Here is a 23,176-nt window from a genome sequence, read left to right as displayed (position 1 = left end):
ATCACGTGTAATACAGGCTCTCTGGGAGGATATCACGTGTAATACAGGCGCTCTGGGAGGATATCACGTGTAATACAGGTGATCTGGGAGGATATCACGTGTAATACAGGCGCTCTGGGAGGATATCACGTGTAATACAGGCTCTCTGGGAGGATATCACGTGTAATACAGGCTCTCTGGGAGGATATCACGTGTAATACAGGCGCTCTGGGAGGATATCACGTGTAATACAGGTGATCTGGGAGGATATCACGTGTAATACAGGCTCTCTGGGAGGATATCACGTGTAATACAGGCTCTCTGGGAGGATATCACGTGTAATAAAGGCGCTCTGGGAGGATATCACGTGTAATACAGGCTCTCTGGGAGGATATCACGTGTAATACAGGCTCTCTGGGAGGATATCACGTGTAATACAGGTGCTCTGGGAGGATATCACGTGTAATACAGGCGCTCTGGGAGGATATCACGTGTAATACAGGCTCTCTGGGAGGATATCACGTGTAATACAGGCTCTCTGGGAGGATATCACGTGTAATACAGGCTCTCTGGGAGGATATCACGTGTAATACAGGCTCTCTGCGAGGATATCACGTGTAATAATACAGGCTCTCTGGGAGGATATCACGTGTAATACAGGCTCTCTGCGAGGATATCACGTGTAATACAGGTGATCTGGGAGGATATCACGTGTAATACAGGCTCTCTGGGAGGATATCACGTGTAATACAGGCTCTCTGGGAGGATATCACGTGTAATGCAGGCTCTCTGGGAGGATATCACGTGTAATACAGGCTCTCTGGGAGGATATCACGTGTAATACAGGCTCTCCGGGAGGATATCACGTGTAATAAAGGCTCTCTGGGAGGATATCACGTTTAATAAAGGCGCTCTGGGAGGATATCACGTGTAATACAGGCTCTCTGGGAGGATATCACGTGTAATACAGGCTCTCTGGGAGGATATCACGTGTAATACAGGCTCTCTGGGAGGATATCACGTGTAATAAAGGCTCTCTGGGAGGATATCACGTGTAATACAGGTGCTCTGGGAGGATATCACGTGTAATACAGGCGCTCTGGGAGGATATCACGTGTAATACAGGCTCTCTGGGAGGATATCACGTGTAATACAGGCTCTCTGGGAGGATATCACATGTGATACAGGCTCTCTGGGAGGATATCACGTGTAATACAGGCTCTCTGGGAGGATATCACGTGTAATACAGGCGCTCTGGGAGGATATCACGTGTAATACAGGTGCTCTGGGAGGATATCACGTGTAATACAGGTGCTCTGGGAGGATATCACATGTGATACAGGCTCTGTGGGAGGATATCACATGTAATACAGGCTCTCTGGGAGGATATCACGTGTAATACAGGCGCTCTGGGAGGATATCACGTGTAATACAGGCTCTCTGGGAGGATATCACGTGTAATACAGGCTCTCTGGGAGGATATCACGTGTAATGCAGGCTCTCTGGGAGGATATCACGTGTAATACAGGCTCTCTGGGAGGATATCACGTGTAATGCAGGCTCTCTGGGAGGATATCACGTGTAATACAGGCTCTCTGGGAGGATATCACGTGTAATAAAGGCGCTCTGGGAGGATATCACGTGTAATACAGGCGCTCTGGGAGGATATCACGTGTAATACAGGCTCTCTGGGAGGATATCACGTGTAATACAGGTGATCTGGGAGGATATCACGTGTAATACAGGCGCTCTGGGAGGATATCACGTGTAATACAGGCTCTCTGGGAGGATATCACGTGTAATACAGGTGCTCTGGGAGGATATCACGTGTAATACAGGCGCTCTGGGAGGATATCACGTGTAATACAGGCTCTCTGGGAGGATATCACGTGTAATACAGGTGCTCTGGGAGGATGTCACGTGTAATACAGGTGCTCTGGGAGGATATCACGTGTAATACAGGTGCTCTGGGAGGATATCACGTGTAATACAGGTGCTCTGGGAGGATATCACGTGTAATACAGGCGCTCTGGGAGGATATCACGTGTAATACAGGCTCTCTGGGAGGATATCACGTGTAATACAGGCGCTCTGGGAGGATATCACGTGTAATACAGGTGCTCTGGGAGGATATCACGTGTAATACAGGCTCTCTGGGAGGATATCACGTGTAATACAGGCTCTCTGGGAGGATATCATGTGTAATACAGGCTCTCTGGGAGGATATCACGTGTAATACAGGTGCTCTGGGAGGATATCACGTGTAATACAGGCTCTCTGGGAGGATATCACGTGTAATACAGGTGCTCTGGGAGGATATCACGTGTAATACAGGCTCTCTGGGAGGATATCACGTGTAATACAGGTGCTCTGGGAGGATATCACGTGTAATACAGGCGCTCTGGGAGGATATCACGTGTAATACCGGTGCTCTGGGAGGATATCACGTGTAATACAGGCTCTCTGGGAGGATATCACGTGTAATACAGGTGCTCTGGGAGGATATCACGTGTAATACAGGCGCTCTGGGAGGATATCACGTGTAATACAGGTGCTCTGGGAGGATATCACGTGTAATACAGGCTCTCTGGGAGGATATCACGTGTAATACAGGTGCTCTGGGAGGATATCACGTGTAATACAGGCTCTCTGGGAGGATATCACGTGTAATACAGGCGCTCTGGGAGGATATCACGTGTAATACAGGTGCTCTGGGAGGATATCACGTGTAATACAGGTGCTCTGGGAGGATATCACGTGTAATACAGGCTCTCTGGGAGGATATCACGTGTAATACAGGTGCTCTGGGAGGATATCACGTGTAATACAGGCGCTCTGGGAGGATATCACGTGTAATACAGGTGCTCTGGGAGGATATCACGTGTAATACAGGCTCTCTGGGAGGATATCACGTGTAATACAGGTGCTCTGGGAGGATATCACGTGTAATACAGGCGCTCTGGGAGGATATCACGTGTAATACAGGTGCTCTGGGAGGATATCACGTGTAATACAGGCTCTCTGGGAGGATATCACGTGTAATACAGGTGCTCTGGGAGGATATCACGTGTAATACAGGCTCTCTGGGAGGATATCACGTGTAATACAGGCGCTCTGGGAGGATATCACGTGTAATACAGGTGCTCTGGGAGGATATCACGTGTAATACAGGTGCTCTGGGAGGATATCACGTGTAATACAGGCTCTCTGGGAGGATATCACGTGTAATACAGGTGCTCTGGGAGGATATCACGTGTAATACAGGCTCTCTGGGAGGATATCACGTGTAATACAGGTGCTCTGGGAGGATATCACGTGTAATACAGGTGCTCTGGGAGGATATCACGTGTAATACAGGCTCTCTGGGAGGATATCACGTGTAATACAGGCTCTCTGGGAGGATATCACGTGTAATACAGGCTCTCTGGGAGGATATCACGTGTAATACAGGTGCTCTGGGAGGATATCACGTGTAATACAGGTGCTCTGGGAGGATATCACGTGTAATAAAGGCGCTCTGGGAGGATATCACGTGTAATACAGGCTCTCTGGGAGGATATCACGTGTAATACAGGCTCTCTGGGAGGATATCACGTGTAATACAGGCTCTCTGGGAGGATATCACGTGTAATACAGGTGCTCTGGGAGGATATCACGTGTAATACAGGCTCTCTGGGAGGATATCACGTGTAATACAGGCTCTCTGGGAGGATATCACGTGTAATACAGGCTCTCTGGGAGGATATCACGTGTAATACAGGTGCTCTGGGAGGATATCACGTGTAATACAGGTGCTCTGGGAGGATATCACGTGTAATAAAGGCGCTCTGGGAGGATATCACGTGTAATACAGGCTCTCTGGGAGGATATCACGTGTAATACAGGCTCTCTGGGAGGATATCACGTGTAATACAGGCTCTCTGGGAGGATATCACGTGTAATACAGGTGCTCTGGGAGGATATCACGTGTAATACAGGCGCTCTGGGAGGATATCACGTGTAATACAGGTGCTCTGGGAGGATATCACGTGTAATACAGGCTCTCTGGGAGGATATCACGTGTAATACAGGTGCTCTGGGAGGATATCACGTGTAATACAGGCGCTCTGGGAGGATATCACGTGTAATACAGGTGCTCTGGGAGGATATCACGTGTAATACAGGCTCTCTGGGAGGATATCACGTGTAATACAGGTGCTCTGGGAGGATATCACGTGTAATACAGGCTCTCTGGGAGGATATCACGTGTAATACAGGCGCTCTGGGAGGATATCACGTGTAATACAGGTGCTCTGGGAGGATATCACGTGTAATACAGGTGCTCTGGGAGGATATCACGTGTAATACAGGCTCTCTGGGAGGATATCACGTGTAATACAGGTGCTCTGGGAGGATATCACGTGTAATACAGGCTCTCTGGGAGGATATCACGTGTAATACAGGTGCTCTGGGAGGATATCACGTGTAATACAGGTGCTCTGGGAGGATATCACGTGTAATACAGGCTCTCTGGGAGGATATCACGTGTAATACAGGCTCTCTGGGAGGATATCACGTGTAATACAGGCTCTCTGGGAGGATATCACGTGTAATACAGGTGCTCTGGGAGGATATCACGTGTAATACAGGCTCTCTGGGAGGATATCACATGTAATTCAGGCTCTCTGGGAGGATATCACGTGTAATACAGGTGCTCTGGGAGGATATCACGTGTAATACAGGCGCTCTGGGAGGATATCACGTGTAATACAGGTGCTCTGGGAGGATATCACGTGTAATACAGGCGCTCTGGGAGGATATCACGTGTAATACAGGTGATCTGGGAGGATATCACGTGTAATACAGGCTCTCTGGGAGGATATCACGTGTAATACAGGCTCTCTGGGAGGATATCACGTGTAATACAGGTGCTCTGGGAGGATATCACGTGTAATACAGGCGCTCTGGGAGGATATCACGTGTAATACAGGCTCTCTGGGAGGATATCACGTGTAATACAGGTGCTCTGGGAGGATATCACGTGTAATACAGGCTCTCTGCGAGGATATCACGTGTAATAATACAGGCTCTCTGGGAGGATATCACGTGTAATACAGGCTCTCTGGGAGGATATCACGTGTAATACAGGCTCTCTGGGAGGATATCACGTGTAATACAGGCTCTCTGGGAGGATATCACGTGTAATACAGGCTCTCTGGGAGGATATCACGTGTAATACAGGCTCTCTGGGAGGATATCACGTGTAATACAGGCTCTCTGGGAGGATATCACGTGTAATACAGGCTCTCTGGGAGGATATCACGTGTAATACAGGCTCTCTGGGAGGATATCACGTGTAATACAGGCTCTCTGGGAGGATATCACATGTGATACAGGCTCTCTGGGAGGATATCACGTGTAATACAGGCTCTCTGGGAGGATATCACGTGTAATTCAGGCGCTCTGGGAGGATATCACGTGTAATACAGGCTCTCTGGGAGGATATCACGTGTAATACAGGCTCTCTGGGAGGATATCACGTGTAATGCAGGCCCTCTGGGAGGATATCACGTGTAATACAGGCTCTCTGGGAGGATATCACGTGTAATACAGGCTCTCTGGGAGGATATCACGTGTAATGCAGGCCCTCTGGGAGGATATCACGTGTAATACAGGCTCTCTGGGAGGATATCACGTGTAATACAGGCTCTCTGGGAGGATATCACGTGTAATGCAGGCCCTCTGGGAGGATATCACGTGTAATACAGGTGCTCTGGGAGGATATCACGTGTAATACAGGCTCTCTGGGAGGATATCACGTGTAATACAGGCTCTCTGGGAGGATATCACGTGTAATAAAGGCTCTCTGGGAGGATATCACGTGTAATAAAGGCGCTCTGGGAGGATATCACGTGTAATACAGGCTCTCTGGGAGGATATCACGTGTAATGCAGGCTCTCTGGGAGGATATCACGTGTAATACAGGCTCTCTGGGAGGATATCACGTGTAATACAGGCTCTCTGGGAGGATATCACGTGTAATACAGGCTCTCTGGGAGGATATCACGTGTAATACAGGCTCTCTGGGAGGATATCACGTGTAATACAGGCGCTCTGGGAGGATATCACGTGTAATACAGGCTCTCTGGGAGGATATCACGTGTAATACAGGCTCTCTGGGAGGATATCACGTGTAATACAGGTGATCTGGGAGGATATCACGTGTAATACAGGCTCTCTGGGAGGATATCACGTGTAATACAGGTGATCTGGGAGGATATCACGTGTAATACAGGCGCTCTGGGAGGATATCACGTGTAATACAGGTGATCTGGGAGGATATCACGTGTAATACAGGCTCTCTGGGAGGATATCACGTGTAATACAGGTGCTCTGGGAGGATATCACGTGTAATACAGGCGCTCTGGGAGGATATCACGTGTGATACAGGCTCTCTGGGAGGATATCACATGTGATACAGGCTCTCTGGGAGGATATCACGTGTAATACAGGTGCTCTGGGAGGATATCACGTGTAATACAGGCTCTCTGGGAGGATATCACGTGTAATACAGGCTGTCTGGGAGGATATCACGTGTAATACAGGCTCTCTGGGAGGATATCACGTGTAATACAGGCTCTCTGGGAGGATATCACGTGTAATACAGGTGCTCTGGGAGGATATCACGTGTAATACAGGTGCTCTGGGAGGATAGCACGTGTAATACAGGCTCTCTGGGAGGATATCACGTGTAATACAGGCTCTCTGGGAGGATATCACGTGTAATACAGGTGCTCTGGGAGGATATCACGTCTAATACAGGCTCTCTGGGAGGATATCACGTGTAATACAGGCTCTCTGGGAGGATATCACGTGTAATTCAGGCTCTCTGGGAGGATATCACGTGTAATACAGGCTCTCTGGGAGGATATCACGTGTAATACAGGTGCTCTGGGAGGATATTACGTCTAATACAGGCTCTCTGGGAGGATATCACGTGTAATACAGGCTCTCTGGGAGGATATCACGTGTAATTCAGGCTCTCTGGGAGGATATCACGTGTAATACAGGCTCTCTGGGAGGATATCACGTGTAATACAGGCTCTCTGGGAGGATATCACGTGTAATACAGGTGCTCTGGGAGGATATCACGTGTAATACAGGCTCTCTGGGAGGATATCACGTGTAATACAGGCTCTCTGGGAGGATATCACATGTAATACAGGCTCTCTGGGAGGATATCACGTGTAATGCAGGCTCTCTGGGAGGATATCACGTGTAATACAGGCTCTCTGGGAGGATATCACGTGTAATACAGGTGCTCTGGGAGGATATCACGTGTAATACAGGCTCTCTGGGAGGATATCACGTGTAATACAGGTGATCTGGGAGGATATCACGTGTAATACAGGCTCTCTGGGAGGATATCACGTGTAATACAGGCTCTCTGGGAGGATATCACGTGTAATACAGGCTCTCTGGGAGGATATCACGTGTAATACAGGCTCTGGGAGGATATCACGTGTAATACAGGTGATCTGGGAGGATATCACGTGTAATACAGGTGCTCTGGGAGGATATCACGTGTAATACAGGCTCTCTGGGAGGATATCACGTGTAATACAGGCTCTCTGGGAGGATATCACGTGTAATACAGGTGCTCTGGGAGGATATCACGTGTAATACAGGCTCTCTGGGAGGATATCACGTGTAATACAGGTGCTCTGGGAGGATATCACGTGTAATACAGGCTCTCTGGGAGGATATCACGTGTAATACAGGCTCTCTGGGAGGATATCACGTGTAATACAGGCTCTCTGGGAGGATATCACGTGTAATACAGGTGCTCTGGGAGGATATCACGTGTAATACAGGTGCTCTGGGAGGATATCACGTGTAATACAGGCTCTCTGGGAGGATATCACGTGTAATAGAGGCTCTCTGGGAGGATATCACATGTAATTCAGGCTCTCTGGGAGGATATCACGTGTAATACAGGTGCTCTGGAAGGATATCACGTGTAATACAGGTGCTCTGGGAGGATATCACATGTAATACAGGCTCTCTGGGAGGATATCACGTGTAATACAGGCTCTCTGGGAGGATATCACGTGTAATACAGGCTCTCTGGGAGGATATCACGTGTAATACAGGTGCTCTGGGAGGATATCACGTGTAATACAGGTGCTCTGGGAGGATATCACGTGTAATACAGGCTCTCTGGGAGGATATCACATGTAATTCAGGCTCTCTGGGAGGATATCACGTGTAATACAGGTGCTCTGGGAGGATATCACATGTGATACAGGCTCTGTGGGAGGATATCACGTGTAATACAGGCTCTCTGGGAGGATATCACGTGTAATACAGGCTCTCTGGGAGGATATCACGTGTAATACAGGCTCTCTGGGAGGATATCACGTGTAATACAGGCTCTCTGGGAGGATATCACATGTAATTCAGGCTCTCTGGGAGGATATCACGTGTAATACAGGTGCTCTGGGAGGATATCACGTGTAATACAGGCGCTCTGGGAGGATATCACGTGTAATACAGGCTCTCTGGGAGGATATCACGTGTAATACAGGCTCTCTGGGAGGATATCACATGTGATACAGGCTCTCTGGGAGGATATCACGTGTAATACAGGCTCTCTGGGAGGATATCACGTGTAATACAGGTGCTCTGGGAGGATATCACGTGTAATACAGGTGCTCTGGGAGGATATCACATGTGATACAGGCTCTGTGGGAGGATATCACATGTAATACAGGCTCTCTGGGAGGATATCACGTGTAATACAGGCGCTCTGGGAGGATATCACGTGTAATACAGGCTCTCTGGGAGGAGATCACGTGTAATACAGGCTCTCTGGGAGGATATTACGTGTAATACAGGCTCTCTGGGAGGATATCACGTGTAATACAGGCTCTCTGGGAGGATATCACGTGTAATTCAGGCTCTCTGGGAGGATATCACGTGTAATACAGGCTCTCTGGGAGGATATCACGTGTAATTCAGGCTCTCTGGGAGGATATCACGTGTAATACAGACTCTCTGGGAGGATATCACGTGTAATACAGGTGCTCTGGGAGGATATCACGTGTAATACAGGTGCTCTGGGAGGATATCACGTGTAATACAGGCGCTCTGGGAGGATATCACGTGTAATACAGGCTCTCTGGGAGGATATCACGTGTAATACAGGCTCTCTGGGAGGATATCACATGTGATACAGGCTCTCTGGGAGGATATCACGTGTAATACAGGCTCTCTGGGAGGATATCACGTGTAATACAGGTGCTCTGGGAGGATATCACATGTGATACAGGCTCTGTGGGAGGATATCACATGTAATACAGGCTCTCTGGGAGGATATCACGTGTAATACAGGCGCTCTGGGAGGATATCACGTGTAATACAGGCTCTCTGGGAGGATATCACGTGTAATACAGGCTCTCTGGGAGGATATCACGTGTAATACAGGCTCTCTGGGAGGATATCACGTGTAATACAGGCTCTCTGGGAGGATATCACGTGTAATACAGGCTCTCTGGGAGGATATCACGTGTAATACAGGCGCTCTGGGAGGATATCACGTGTAATACAGGTGATCTGGGAGGATATCACGTGTAATACAGGCGCTCTGGGAGGATATCACGTGTAATACAGGCTCTCTGGGAGGATATCACGTGTAATACAGGCGCTCTGGGAGGATATCACGTGTAATACAGGCTCTCTGGGAGGATATCACGTGTAATACAGGCTCTCTGGGAGGATATCACGTGTAATACAGGCGCTCTGGGAGGATATCACGTGTAATACAGGTGATCTGGGAGGATATCACGTGTAATACAGGCTCTCTGGGAGGATATCACGTGTAATACAGGCTCTCTGGGAGGATATCACGTGTAATACAGGCTCTCTGGGAGGATATCACGTGTAATACAGGTGCTCTGGGAGGATATCACGTGTAATACAGGCGCTCTGGGAGGATATCACGTGTAATACAGGCTCTCTGGGAGGATATCACGTGTAATACAGGTGCTCTGGGAGGATATCACGTGTAATACAGGCTCTCTGCGAGGATATCACGTGTAATAATACAGGCTCTCTGGGAGGATATCACGTGTAATACAGGCTCTCTGCGAGGATATCACGTGTAATACAGGTGATCTGGGAGGATATCACGTGTAATACAGGCTCTCTGGGAGGATATCACGTGTAATACAGGCTCTCTGGGAGGATATCACGTGTAATGCAGGCTCTCTGGGAGGATATCACGTGTAATACAGGCTCTCTGGGAGGATATCACGTGTAATACAGGCTCTCCGGGAGGATATCACGTGTAATAAAGGCTCTCTGGGAGGATATCACGTTTAATAAAGGCGCTCTGGGAGGATATCACGTGTAATACAGGCTCTCTGGGAGGATATCACGTGTAATACAGGCTCTCTGGGAGGATATCACGTGTAATACAGGCTCTCTGGGAGGATATCACGTGTAATAAAGGCTCTCTGGGAGGATATCACGTGTAATACAGGTGCTCTGGGAGGATATCACGTGTAATACAGGCGCTCTGGGAGGATATCACGTGTAATACAGGCTCTCTGGGAGGATATCACGTGTAATACAGGCTCTCTGGGAGGATATCACATGTGATACAGGCTCTCTGGGAGGATATCACGTGTAATACAGGCTCTCTGGGAGGATATCACGTGTAATACAGGCGCTCTGGGAGGATATCACGTGTAATACAGGTGCTCTGGGAGGATATCACGTGTAATACAGGTGCTCTGGGAGGATATCACATGTGATACAGGCTCTGTGGGAGGATATCACATGTAATACAGGCTCTCTGGGAGGATATCACGTGTAATACAGGCGCTCTGGGAGGATATCACGTGTAATACAGGCTCTCTGGGAGGATATCACGTGTAATACAGGCTCTCTGGGAGGATATCACGTGTAATGCAGGCTCTCTGGGAGGATATCACGTGTAATACAGGCTCTCTGGGAGGATATCACGTGTAATGCAGGCTCTCTGGGAGGATATCACGTGTAATACAGGCTCTCTGGGAGGATATCACGTGTAATAAAGGCGCTCTGGGAGGATATCACGTGTAATACAGGCGCTCTGGGAGGATATCACGTGTAATACAGGCTCTCTGGGAGGATATCACGTGTAATACAGGTGATCTGGGAGGATATCACGTGTAATACAGGCGCTCTGGGAGGATATCACGTGTAATACAGGCTCTCTGGGAGGATATCACGTGTAATACAGGTGCTCTGGGAGGATATCACGTGTAATACAGGCGCTCTGGGAGGATATCACGTGTAATACAGGCTCTCTGGGAGGATATCACGTGTAATACAGGTGCTCTGGGAGGATGTCACGTGTAATACAGGTGCTCTGGGAGGATATCACGTGTAATACAGGTGCTCTGGGAGGATATCACGTGTAATACAGGTGCTCTGGGAGGATATCACGTGTAATACAGGCGCTCTGGGAGGATATCACGTGTAATACAGGCTCTCTGGGAGGATATCACGTGTAATACAGGCGCTCTGGGAGGATATCACGTGTAATACAGGTGCTCTGGGAGGATATCACGTGTAATACAGGCTCTCTGGGAGGATATCACGTGTAATACAGGCTCTCTGGGAGGATATCATGTGTAATACAGGCTCTCTGGGAGGATATCACGTGTAATACAGGTGCTCTGGGAGGATATCACGTGTAATACAGGCTCTCTGGGAGGATATCACGTGTAATACAGGTGCTCTGGGAGGATATCACGTGTAATACAGGCTCTCTGGGAGGATATCACGTGTAATACAGGTGCTCTGGGAGGATATCACGTGTAATACAGGCGCTCTGGGAGGATATCACGTGTAATACAGGTGCTCTGGGAGGATATCACGTGTAATACAGGCTCTCTGGGAGGATATCACGTGTAATACAGGTGCTCTGGGAGGATATCACGTGTAATACAGGCGCTCTGGGAGGATATCACGTGTAATACAGGTGCTCTGGGAGGATATCACGTGTAATACAGGCTCTCTGGGAGGATATCACGTGTAATACAGGTGCTCTGGGAGGATATCACGTGTAATACAGGCTCTCTGGGAGGATATCACGTGTAATACAGGCGCTCTGGGAGGATATCACGTGTAATACAGGTGCTCTGGGAGGATATCACGTGTAATACAGGTGCTCTGGGAGGATATCACGTGTAATACAGGCTCTCTGGGAGGATATCACGTGTAATACAGGTGCTCTGGGAGGATATCACGTGTAATACAGGCGCTCTGGGAGGATATCACGTGTAATACAGGTGCTCTGGGAGGATATCACGTGTAATACAGGCTCTCTGGGAGGATATCACGTGTAATACAGGTGCTCTGGGAGGATATCACGTGTAATACAGGCGCTCTGGGAGGATATCACGTGTAATACAGGTGCTCTGGGAGGATATCACGTGTAATACAGGCTCTCTGGGAGGATATCACGTGTAATACAGGTGCTCTGGGAGGATATCACGTGTAATACAGGCTCTCTGGGAGGATATCACGTGTAATACAGGCGCTCTGGGAGGATATCACGTGTAATACAGGTGCTCTGGGAGGATATCACGTGTAATACAGGTGCTCTGGGAGGATATCACGTGTAATACAGGCTCTCTGGGAGGATATCACGTGTAATACAGGTGCTCTGGGAGGATATCACGTGTAATACAGGCTCTCTGGGAGGATATCACGTGTAATACAGGTGCTCTGGGAGGATATCACGTGTAATACAGGTGCTCTGGGAGGATATCACGTGTAATACAGGCTCTCTGGGAGGATATCACGTGTAATACAGGCTCTCTGGGAGGATATCACGTGTAATACAGGCTCTCTGGGAGGATATCACGTGTAATACAGGTGCTCTGGGAGGATATCACGTGTAATACAGGTGCTCTGGGAGGATATCACGTGTAATAAAGGCGCTCTGGGAGGATATCACGTGTAATACAGGCTCTCTGGGAGGATATCACGTGTAATACAGGCTCTCTGGGAGGATATCACGTGTAATACAGGCTCTCTGGGAGGATATCACGTGTAATACAGGTGCTCTGGGAGGATATCACGTGTAATACAGGCGCTCTGGGAGGATATCACGTGTAATACAGGTGCTCTGGGAGGATATCACGTGTAATACAGGCTCTCTGGGAGGATATCACGTGTAATACAGGCGCTCTGGGAGGATATCACGTGTAATACAGGCTCTCTGGGAGGATATCACGTGTAATACAGGCTCTCTGGGAGGATATCACGTGTAATACAGGTGCTCTGGGAGGATATCACGTGTAATACAGGCTCTATGGGAGGATATCACGTGTAATACAGGCTCTCTGGGAGGATATCACGTGTAATACAGGCTCTCTGGGAGGATATCACGTATAATACAGGTGCTCTGGGAGGATATCACGTGTAATACAGGCTCTCTGGGAGGATATCACGTGTAATACAGGTGCTCTGGGAGGATATCACGTGTAATACAGGTGCTCTGGGAGGATATCACGTGTAATACAGGTGCTCTGGGAGGATATCACGTGTAATACAGGTGCTCTGGGAGGATATCACGTGTAATACAGGCTCTCTGGGAGGATATCACGTGTAATACAGGCGCTCTGGGAGGATATCACGTGTAATACAGGCTCTCTGGGAGAATATCACGTGTAATACAGGCTCTCTGGGAGGATATCACGTGTAATACAGGTGCTCTGGGAGGATATCACGTGTAATACAGGCGCTCTGGGAGGATATCACGTGTAATATAGGTGCTCTGGGAGGATATCACGTGTAATACAGGCTCTCTGGGAGGATATCACGTGTAATACAGGCTCTCTGGGAGGATATCACGTGTAATACAGGCGCTCTGGGAGGATATCACGTGTAATATAGGTGCTCTGGGAGGATATCACGTGTAATACAGGCTCTCTGGGAGGATATCACGTGTAATACAGGTGCTCTGGGAGGATATCACGTGTAATACAGGTGCTCTGGGAGGATATCACGTGTAATACAGGTGCTCTGGGAGGATATCACGTGTAATACAGGCGCTCTGGGAGGATATCACGTGTAATAAAGGCGCTCTGGGAGGATATCACGTGTAATACAGGCTCTCTGGGAGGATATCACGTGTAATACAGGCTCTGGGAGGATATCACGTGTAATACAGGTGCTCTGGGAGGATATCACGTGTAATACAGGTGCTCTGGGAGGATATCACGTGTAATACAGGTGCTCTGGGAGGATATCACGTGTAATACAGGTGCTCTGGGAGGATATCACGTGTAATACAGGTGCTCTGGGAGGATATCACGTGTAATACAGGCTCTCTGGGAGGATATCACGTGTAATACAGGCTCTCTGGGAGGATATCACGTGTAATACAGGCTCTCTGGGAGGATATCACGTGTAATACAGGTGCTCTGGGAGGATATCACGTGTAATACAGGCGCTCTGGGAGGATATCACGTGTAATAAAGGCGCTCTGGGAGGATATCACGTGTAATACAGGCTCTCTGGGAGGATATCACGTGTAATACAGGCTCTGGGAGGATATCACGTGTAATACAGGTGCTCTGGGAGGATATCACGTGTAATACAGGTGCTCTGGGAGGATATCACGTGTAATACAGGTGCTCTGGGAGGATATCACGTGTAATACAGGTGCTCTGGGAGGATATCACGTGTAATACAGGTGCTCTGGGAGGATATCACGTGTAATACAGGCTCTCTGGGAGGATATCACGTGTAATACAGGCTCTCTGGGAGGATATCACGTGTAATACAGGCTCTCTGGGAGAATATCACGTGTAATACAGGCTCTCTGGGAGGATATCACGTGTAATACAGGCTCTCTGGGAGGATATCACGTGTAATACAGGTGCTCTGGGAGGATATCACGTGTAATACAGGTGCTCTGGGAGGATATCACGTGTAATATAGGTGCTCTGGGAGGATATCACGTGTAATACAGGCTCTCTGGCAAAATATTTCAGCCATTTATTGTGGATTCTTTATATTTGGAAATCTCCTCCATTTTTTCGTTTCCAGAAAATTCTAGAACGTTTCCATAGGAATTCCAGCAAGGCAGCCAATGAGGATGTGGCGGAACGGATCTTTCTGATAGCTGAGGGTCGCATCCATGTCCGCTGCCACCGGCAGGACGACCACATCACCACCTCCACCTGGGATTTCTTGAAGCCGGCCAACCTTGGGGAGAAGGGGGCACACGTGGTGCTGAGTCCCGAGACCTGCGTCTCCTACCAGGTACCACAGATGTTAGGAGGGGCGCTGCCTGCCACTTGGTGCATCCAGGGGTGGTGGAGGGCTCTGTGGATCTGCTCACTTTAAGGAGGGATTTTGACACCTGGATCAGAAGACGGCAGCCGTGGGCTCAGTTCTTGGAGAGGGTGGATCAGTACAGACCGCTGATGATTCTTGCACTCTGCTCTGTTGTCCACCAGGTTGAGCCACTAGAGAAATTCACGAAACAACTCTACGTCTATGAGACTCTAGTACATCTCCAGCAGGGGGAGCAGTGCGCACAGGAGGCGGTGCGCAGGGCCGAGGCCGAGGTACGAGACAGCACCTGTCATAGTGAGCGCGTGAATACATGGAGGGTGAGGATAATGGGGGTACTCTGCACCGCAGCTGCTGGAGATCCTGTACCGGAGGGCTCAGGAGGAGGCAGAGCCGCAGCTGATCATTTCCATCTTTGACACCGAGAGGAATAGAAGTAGCCAAGAGCAGCGCACAATGCAGGTGAGTGGTGCAGTGTAGGTGTCTGCCTCCTGGGGTCACAGGGCTAATGTGTCGCTGTCTCATCTCAGCAACGCGCTGCCCAGCAGGAACAGGAGCGCCGTGCCGAGCTCTGCCGGGATTATTTGGCGCCGTACCTGGCACCTGTGGGAGACCCCGAGAAGCTGACAAGGCTGCAGGCCCAGCAGGTGAAGGACGACTGCCTGCGCGACCTCAAGAACAGGCTGGTGCAGCAGGCCAACCTCATCCAGGCGCGCTTCGAAAAGGTAACGAGGGGTCACATGATCGGGACATCTGACCCACCTACAAGTGTCCCCAGTGTCGCTGCATGCCGGCCGCAGCCAGCACCGGAGATCCTCTTACATCTTGCGGACAAATGAGGTTTCCACGCTGTATATATGGGCACTGTGTATCGCATATACACAAATCTTTGTCCAGTAATGAATCCTCGTGATTTCAACTCTGCAGGCCGAAATTTTGCTATTTAAAGTGGATACTTTCAGGTTTAATTAATGGAGTTGAACAGAAATCTCCTGTGAAACATTTAGGAATTACAGCCATTTTTGTACAAATCCTCATTTCAGGGGCTCGGAAGTAATTGGACAAATTCACCTTCTCAAATAAAATGTCCATGTTTGATAACCTTTTCTAGAGAATCCTTTGCAGCAATGACGGCCTGAAGTCTGGAGGCCATGTTTGTCACCATCACTGGTCTCCGGTGTGAGGCTTTGCAGCAATTACGGCCTGATGTCTGGAGGCTGTGGACGGCACCATCGCTGGTCTCCGGTGTGAGGCTTTGCAGCAATGACGGCCTGATGTCTGGAGGCAGTGGATGGCACTATCGCTGGGGTCCGGTGTGAGGCTTTGTATAATGACGGCCTGATGTCTGGAGGCAGTGGATGGCACTATCGCTGGGGTCCGGTGTGAGGCTTTGTATAATGACGGCCTGATGTCTGGCGGCCATGGACGTCACCATCGCTGGTCTCCGGTGTGAGGCTTTGCAGCAATGACGGCCTGATGTCTGGAGGCCATGGACGGCACCATCGCTGGTCTCCGGTGTGAGGCTTTGCAGCAATGACGGCCTGATGTCTGGAGGCAGTGGATGGCACTATCGCTGGTCTCCGGTGTGAGGCTTTGTATGATGACAGCCTGATGTCTGGAGGCCATGTATGTCACCATCACTGGTCTCCGGTGTGAGGCTTTGCAGCAATGACGGCCTGATGTCTGGCGGCCATGGACGTCACCATCGCTGGTCTCCAGTGTGAGGCTTTGCAGCAATGACGGCCTGATGTCTGGCGGCCATGGACGTCACCATCGCTGGTCTCCGGTGTGAGGCTTTGCAGCAATGACGGCCTGATGTCTGGAGGCAGTGGATGGCACTATCGCTGGGGTCCGGTGTGAGGCTTTGTGGCAATGATGCCCTGATGTCTGGAGGCCATGGACTGCACCATCGCTGGGGTCCGGTGTGAGGCTTTGCAGCAATGATGGCCTGATGTCTGGAGGCAGTGGATGGCACCATCGCTGGTCTCCGGTGTGAGACTTTGCAGCAATGACGGCCTGATGTCTGGAGGCCATGGACAGCACCATCGCTGGTCTCCGGTGTGAGGCTTTGCAGCAATAACGGCCTGATGTCTGGAGGCAGTGGATGTCACCATCGCTGGTCTCTGGTGTGAGGCTTTGCAGCAATGACGGCCTGATGTCTGGAGGCCATGGATGGCACCATCGCTGGTCTCCGGTGTGAGGCTTTGCAGCAATGATGGCCTGATGTCTGGAGGCCATGGACAGCACCATCGCTGGTCTCCGGTGTGAGACTTTGTATAATGACAGCCTGATGTCTGGAGGCAGTGGATGTCACCATCGCTGGTCTCTGGTGTGAGGCTTCGCAGCAATGACAGCCTGATGTCTGGAGGCAGTGGAGGTCACCATCGCTGGTCTCCGGTGTGAGGCTTTGCAGCAATGATGGCCTGATGTCTGGAGGCCATGGACAGCACCATCGCTGGTCTCCGGTGTGAGACTTTGTATAATGACAGCCTGATGTCTGGAGGCAGTGGATGTCACCATCGCTGGTCTCCGGTGTGAGGTTTTGCAGCAATGACAGCCTGATGTCTGGAGGCCATGGATGGCACCATCGCTGGTCTCCGGTGTGAGACTTTGTATAATGACAGCCTGATGTCTGGAGGCAGTGGATGTCACCATCGCTGGTCTCCGGTGTGAGGTTTTGCAGCAATGACAGCCTGATGTCTGGAGGCCATGGACAGCACCATCGCTGGTCTCCTTTGTGAGGTTTTGCAGCAATGACAGCCTGATGTCTGGAGGCCATGGACAGCACCATCGCTGGTCTCCGGTGTGAGGCTTTGTATAATGCCAGCCTGATGTCTGGAGGCCATGGACAGCACCATCGCTGGTCTCCGGTGTGAGGTTTTGCAGCAATGACAGCCTGATGTCTGGAGGCCATGGATGGCACCATCGCTGGTCTTCTGTGTGAGGCTTTGCAGCAATGACAGCCTGATGTCTGGAGGCCATGGACAGCACCATCGCTGGTCTCCGGTGTGAGGCTTTGTATAATGACAGCCTGATGTCTGGAGGCCATGGACAGCACCATCGCTGGTCTCCGGTGTGAGGTTTTGCAGCAATGACAGCCTGATGTCTGGAGGCCATGGACAGCACCATCGCTGGTCTCCGGTGTGAGGCTTTGTATAATGACAGCCTGATTTCTGGAGGCCATGGACAGCACCATCGCTGGTCTCCGGTGTGAGGCTTTGCAGCAATGACGGCCTGATGTCTGGAGGCCATGGACAGCACCATCGCTGGTCTCCGGTGTGAGGTTTTGCAGCAATGACGGCCTGATGTCTGGAGGCCATAGATGGCACCATCGCTGGTCTCCAGTGTGAGGTTTTGCAGCAATGACAGCCTGATGTCTGGAGGCCATGGACAGCACCATCGCTGGTCTCCGGTGTGAGGCTTTGTATAATGACAGCCTGATGTCTGGAGGCCATGGACAGCACCATCGCTGGTCTCCGGTGTGAGGTTTTGCAGCAATGACAGCCTGATGTCTGGAGGCCATGGATGGCACCATCGCTGGTCTTCTGTGTGAGGCTTTGCAGCAATGACGGCCTGATGTCTGGAGGCCATAGATGGCACAATCGCTGGTCTCCAGTGTGAGGTTTTGCTGCCATTCCTGCAGTTACTTCAGTTTCATCTTGTTTGCGGCTCTTTCTACCTTCAGTTTTGTCTTCAATCGGTGAAATGGGGCTCGATAAGATCTGGTGAGGACTCGGCCACTGCAGAATATTCCACTTCTTTGCTTTCGCAGAATGTTTTGGGTCATTGTCCGTCTGTCCTATGAAGCGTCGTCCAATCATCCTTGCTGCATTTTGTGGATCTGAGCAGAAAGTCTCGCCCTGTACCAGGATTCATCCGGCCGCTTCTGTCCTCAGTCACATCACCAATAACCACTAGTGACCCGGTGCCATTGGCCACCATGCATGCTCGCGCCATCCCATCGCCTCCACCATGTGTTACGCAGGATGTAACGTGGATACGGTGCCGCTCCGAGCCTTCTGCAGACGGTCTTCTTCCCATCATTCTGGTATGGGTTGATCTTAGTTTTGTTTTTCCAGATCCGGGTGGCTTCTTTAGATGTTTTTTGGCAATGTCTAATCTGGCCAATTTTCCTGCTGATTAATGGTTTTCACCTTGTGGTGAACTCTCTATATTGGCTCTCGTGAATTCTTCGCTTGTAAAGCGCTGCGGAATTTGTTGGCGCTATATAAATAAAAAATTATTATTATTATAATTCCTCTGTATATGGTAGTCTTAGTTACTGAGTGTCACGAAAAAGGGGGGTGACCTTTGGCCGGCGCACGTCTATCCCATGTCATGGGGGGCTTATCTTAGTTATCCCTCCGCTGCTAACAATGTGATGAAAACACAAGCAAGGCTATTGACCTATCAATTTACCGCAGGGGCTTATTTTAGATATCCCACTGCTGCTACAATATGTCACTAACTGCAGGGATTTATGTATATCTCGCTTTCCAGTTTCGCTTTGGAACTTGCAGCTCTCTGGCGCCCCCCCTTTACCCTCAGGTCAGGTTAGGTACTGCACCTAGGGTAATTAGTCGCCAGAAAGGCTGCCTGCTATGTACTGGCTATTGGGCACGCTACAGCGAGGGCGAAATAACTATTCCCACACATGTGGGAACAATAATTATTAATGCCGCTGGTCGCTGCAAAGAAGCCCAATCGCATAGGACAAAGTCGCTGCCACCAGCTCCGATTTTCACAAGGATTAACTGGTCCAGAGCCAACTCAAATTAGTAGTGTAATTAACTTCAGGCACGTGTAAATTCGCTATAGAGCATGGAGAAGACGAGACCAATAAATTTTATATTTTACTCCAAAAAAGTTAGGCAGTGTTAATAAAAGGTATAAAAAGATTTTGCACTATGAGACAATCAAAATATGTACAAAGCGATTATAAATAAATAGGATTAAAACAGAAATGAACACTCACATATTGGTTAGGTCATTCCAGGCTAACCATGCTGGTGGGAGGAGCCAGACATCACAGTGCATTGAGGGTCTTGTAGCAGCAGCTTCCCAGGTAAGAATGAAGGCTGGGCTGAGAGCAGTAACTTATACTTCTGGGCTTGTGACATCAGTAAAGGGGCTGGTTTACCTGCACCCTCCCCTAGCTGCCAGGGTGCACATTTTGGTAAGAAAACTTAGGTTCTCAAGTTATGAGTATTATAGCAGAATAACGGCACACACATTACTCATCTTATATTGAAATTAGCTTTCTAATGATTCCAAACTCAAACTAACTATTCCACTCTGTTCAGGAGAAATCTGCACTTTGCACTCGTTGCGCCTAGCTGCATGAGCTTTCAGTGGGTGATAGGTCTACCGATGGACATCTGGAATATGTAATTCATATATTTCTAGCCCAAATCGGTGCCGCGATATATAACTTTAATCGAACAAAGAAATCTATTCCTTTTGAGAGAGACTATACCAGTTTCAACTAGTACTAGATGGGAGGAGGGAGAAAGGAGCAGCCTTCGCAGAGACTGCTATTTGCAGGGGCAATAAAAATTATTCTTCACACACACACATAGCTCGCAGTGTGTGTCTTGTAAAGCTAGGCAAATACTCAAACATGGCAAATTCACATTATCATGACACTGGGAAGGATTTTGTGATCATCTTTTGTCTACTGTGGACATCCCAGCCTTTCTGAGTTCCTGAGCTCACCAGGGAGATCTTTTTTATTTTTTTACAGAGTGTAAAAACTGTTGATTTTGCCGCTCCTAACATGTCTGCTCTCTCTGATGGATCTGATTTTTTTCAGCCTAATGATGGTCTGTTTCTCCTTGATTAGGAGCTCCTCTGACCGCATGTTGTGGGTTCACAGCAAGAGCTTCCAAATACAAATTCTAATCCTAGAATCAGCTCCAGACCTTTTACCTGCTTAATCGATAATAGAATAATGAGGGGAATGCCCATGAAGCTCATTAAAGAGCATCTGAGATAAATGTTAAATTAATTCTAGTCCCTTTAATAGGAGGCAGCTCCATATTATGACAGGGCTGTAATTCCTAACCCCGTCCTCCACTCAGGATGGGAATCGCTTCAAATTAAAGCTGAAAGTTTACCCTTTACGTCCATATTGGCGACAGGACTCGATCTGAAATATGTTCTGGTAAACGGGTAAAATGTCAAAACTTGTGACCAACGTCCTAATATTTCTGGATCTAACTGTTTACACCTCCATATCTGACCCATATAAGGAGACACAAGAGCTACAAAAGAAGCAGCAGTGGTACCACCAGAACCAGCCATCCATGACGAGGGAGGATGAGGAGGCATACCTGGAGTTCTGCTCTGAGGCCATGTTCCAGATCCAGATCCTGGAGACCAGACTCAACAGGTGGGACGTCACAGCGCTGCTTCAGGTTATGTGATGACCACTTTAATGGCGCAGCTCACCCAATATCCTCTTCTCTGTCCTCTTAGACACAAGCGATTGGCTCCTCAGAAGTTCCAGGCTCTGGAGGATCGGCTCAACAAGGACCCTCGTCTGAACGAGCAGCTGCTCCCTCCATAGTAATCCTGGAATGAGACCGCAGTTAGGCTACGTTCACATTTGCGTTGCGTCGGGCGCAACTGCGGCGACGCATGCGTCATGCGCCCCTATATTTTACATGGGGGGCGCATGGACATGCGTTGTGCTGCGTTTTGCGACGCATGCGGGTTTTTTTTGCCGCAAGCGTAGGGGTGCAGGGAACGCAGCAAGTTGCATTTTTTTTTGCATGCAAAAAAGAACGCATGTGTCGCAAAACGCTGCGTTTTAGCGTGCATTTTGTTTTGCGTTGTGCGTTGCGTCTCGGACGCAACATCGCACAACGCAAATGTGAACGTAGCCTTATGTGACCAACACTGCGGCAACAACAAGAAATAAGTTGTAATAGACTGAAAAAGATGAAATAAAAGAAACACAGACAACTCCAATAGAGCTGCAAATACCGATGCTTATATTATACAGCAGTGACATCACCGCTCCCCAGATCTGTTATTATATACAGCAGTGACATCACCTCTCCCCAGATCTCAGTTATATTATACAGCAGTGACATGACCGCTCCCCAGATATCAGTTATATTATACAGCAGTGACATCACCGCTCCCCAGATATCAGTTATATTATACAGCAGTGACATCACCGCTCCCCAGATCTCAGTTATATTATACAGCAGTGACATCACCGCTCTCCAGATATCAGTTATATTATACAGCAGTGACATCACCGCTCCCCAGATATCAGTTATATTATACAGCAGTGACATCACCGCTCTCCAGATATCAGTTATATTATACAGCAGTGACATCACCGCTCCCCAGATCTGTTATTATATACAGCAGTGACATCACCTCTCCCCAGATCTCAGTTATATTATACAGCAGTGACATGACCGCTCCCCAGATATCAGTTATATTATACAGCAGTGACATCACCGCTCCCCAGATCTGTTATTATATACAGCAGTGACATCACCGCTCCCCAGATCTCAGTTATATTATACAGCAGTGACATCACCGCTCCCCAGATATCAGTTATATTATACAGCAGTGACATCACCGCTCCCCAGATATCAGTTATATTATACAGCAGTGACATCACAGCTCTCCAGATATCAGTTATATTATACAGCAGTGACATGACCGCTCCCCAGATCTCAGTTATATTATACAGCGGTGACATCACCGCTCTCCAGATATCAGTTATATTATACAGCAGTGACATCACCGCTCTCCAGATATCAGTTATATTATACAGAGGTGACATCACCGCTCTCCAGATATCAGTTATATTATACAGTAACATCACCGCTCCCCA

The 23,176-nt window shown here is 49.0% G+C and overlaps 1 protein-coding gene across 1 annotated transcript in view; it reads left to right on the top strand.

Moving 5' to 3' along the window:
• DRC7 (dynein regulatory complex subunit 7) overlaps positions 1-22,290 on the top strand; it is a 64,234-nt gene extending 41,944 nt beyond the window's left edge. Inside the window, exons 13-18 of the mRNA XM_069739602.1 lie at positions 15,070-15,285; positions 15,483-15,593; positions 15,670-15,780; positions 15,849-16,043; positions 21,570-21,709; positions 21,796-22,290. Of these exons, the coding sequence (XP_069595703.1) occupies positions 15,070-15,285; positions 15,483-15,593; positions 15,670-15,780; positions 15,849-16,043; positions 21,570-21,709; positions 21,796-21,886 (864 nt within the window). The 3' untranslated portion in view covers positions 21,887-22,290. The remainder of the gene's footprint in view (positions 1-15,069; positions 15,286-15,482; positions 15,594-15,669; positions 15,781-15,848; positions 16,044-21,569; positions 21,710-21,795) is intronic.
• The last annotated feature ends 886 nt before the right edge of the window (positions 22,291-23,176 follow it).

This window comes from Ranitomeya imitator, chromosome 9 (genome assembly GCF_032444005.1).
Source record: "Ranitomeya imitator isolate aRanImi1 chromosome 9, aRanImi1.pri, whole genome shotgun sequence".
Classification (NCBI taxonomy): Eukaryota; Metazoa; Chordata; class Amphibia; order Anura; family Dendrobatidae; genus Ranitomeya; species Ranitomeya imitator.
The sequence above is the reverse complement of the archived record's forward strand: the minus strand, read 5'-3'. Positions and strand labels throughout refer to the sequence as shown.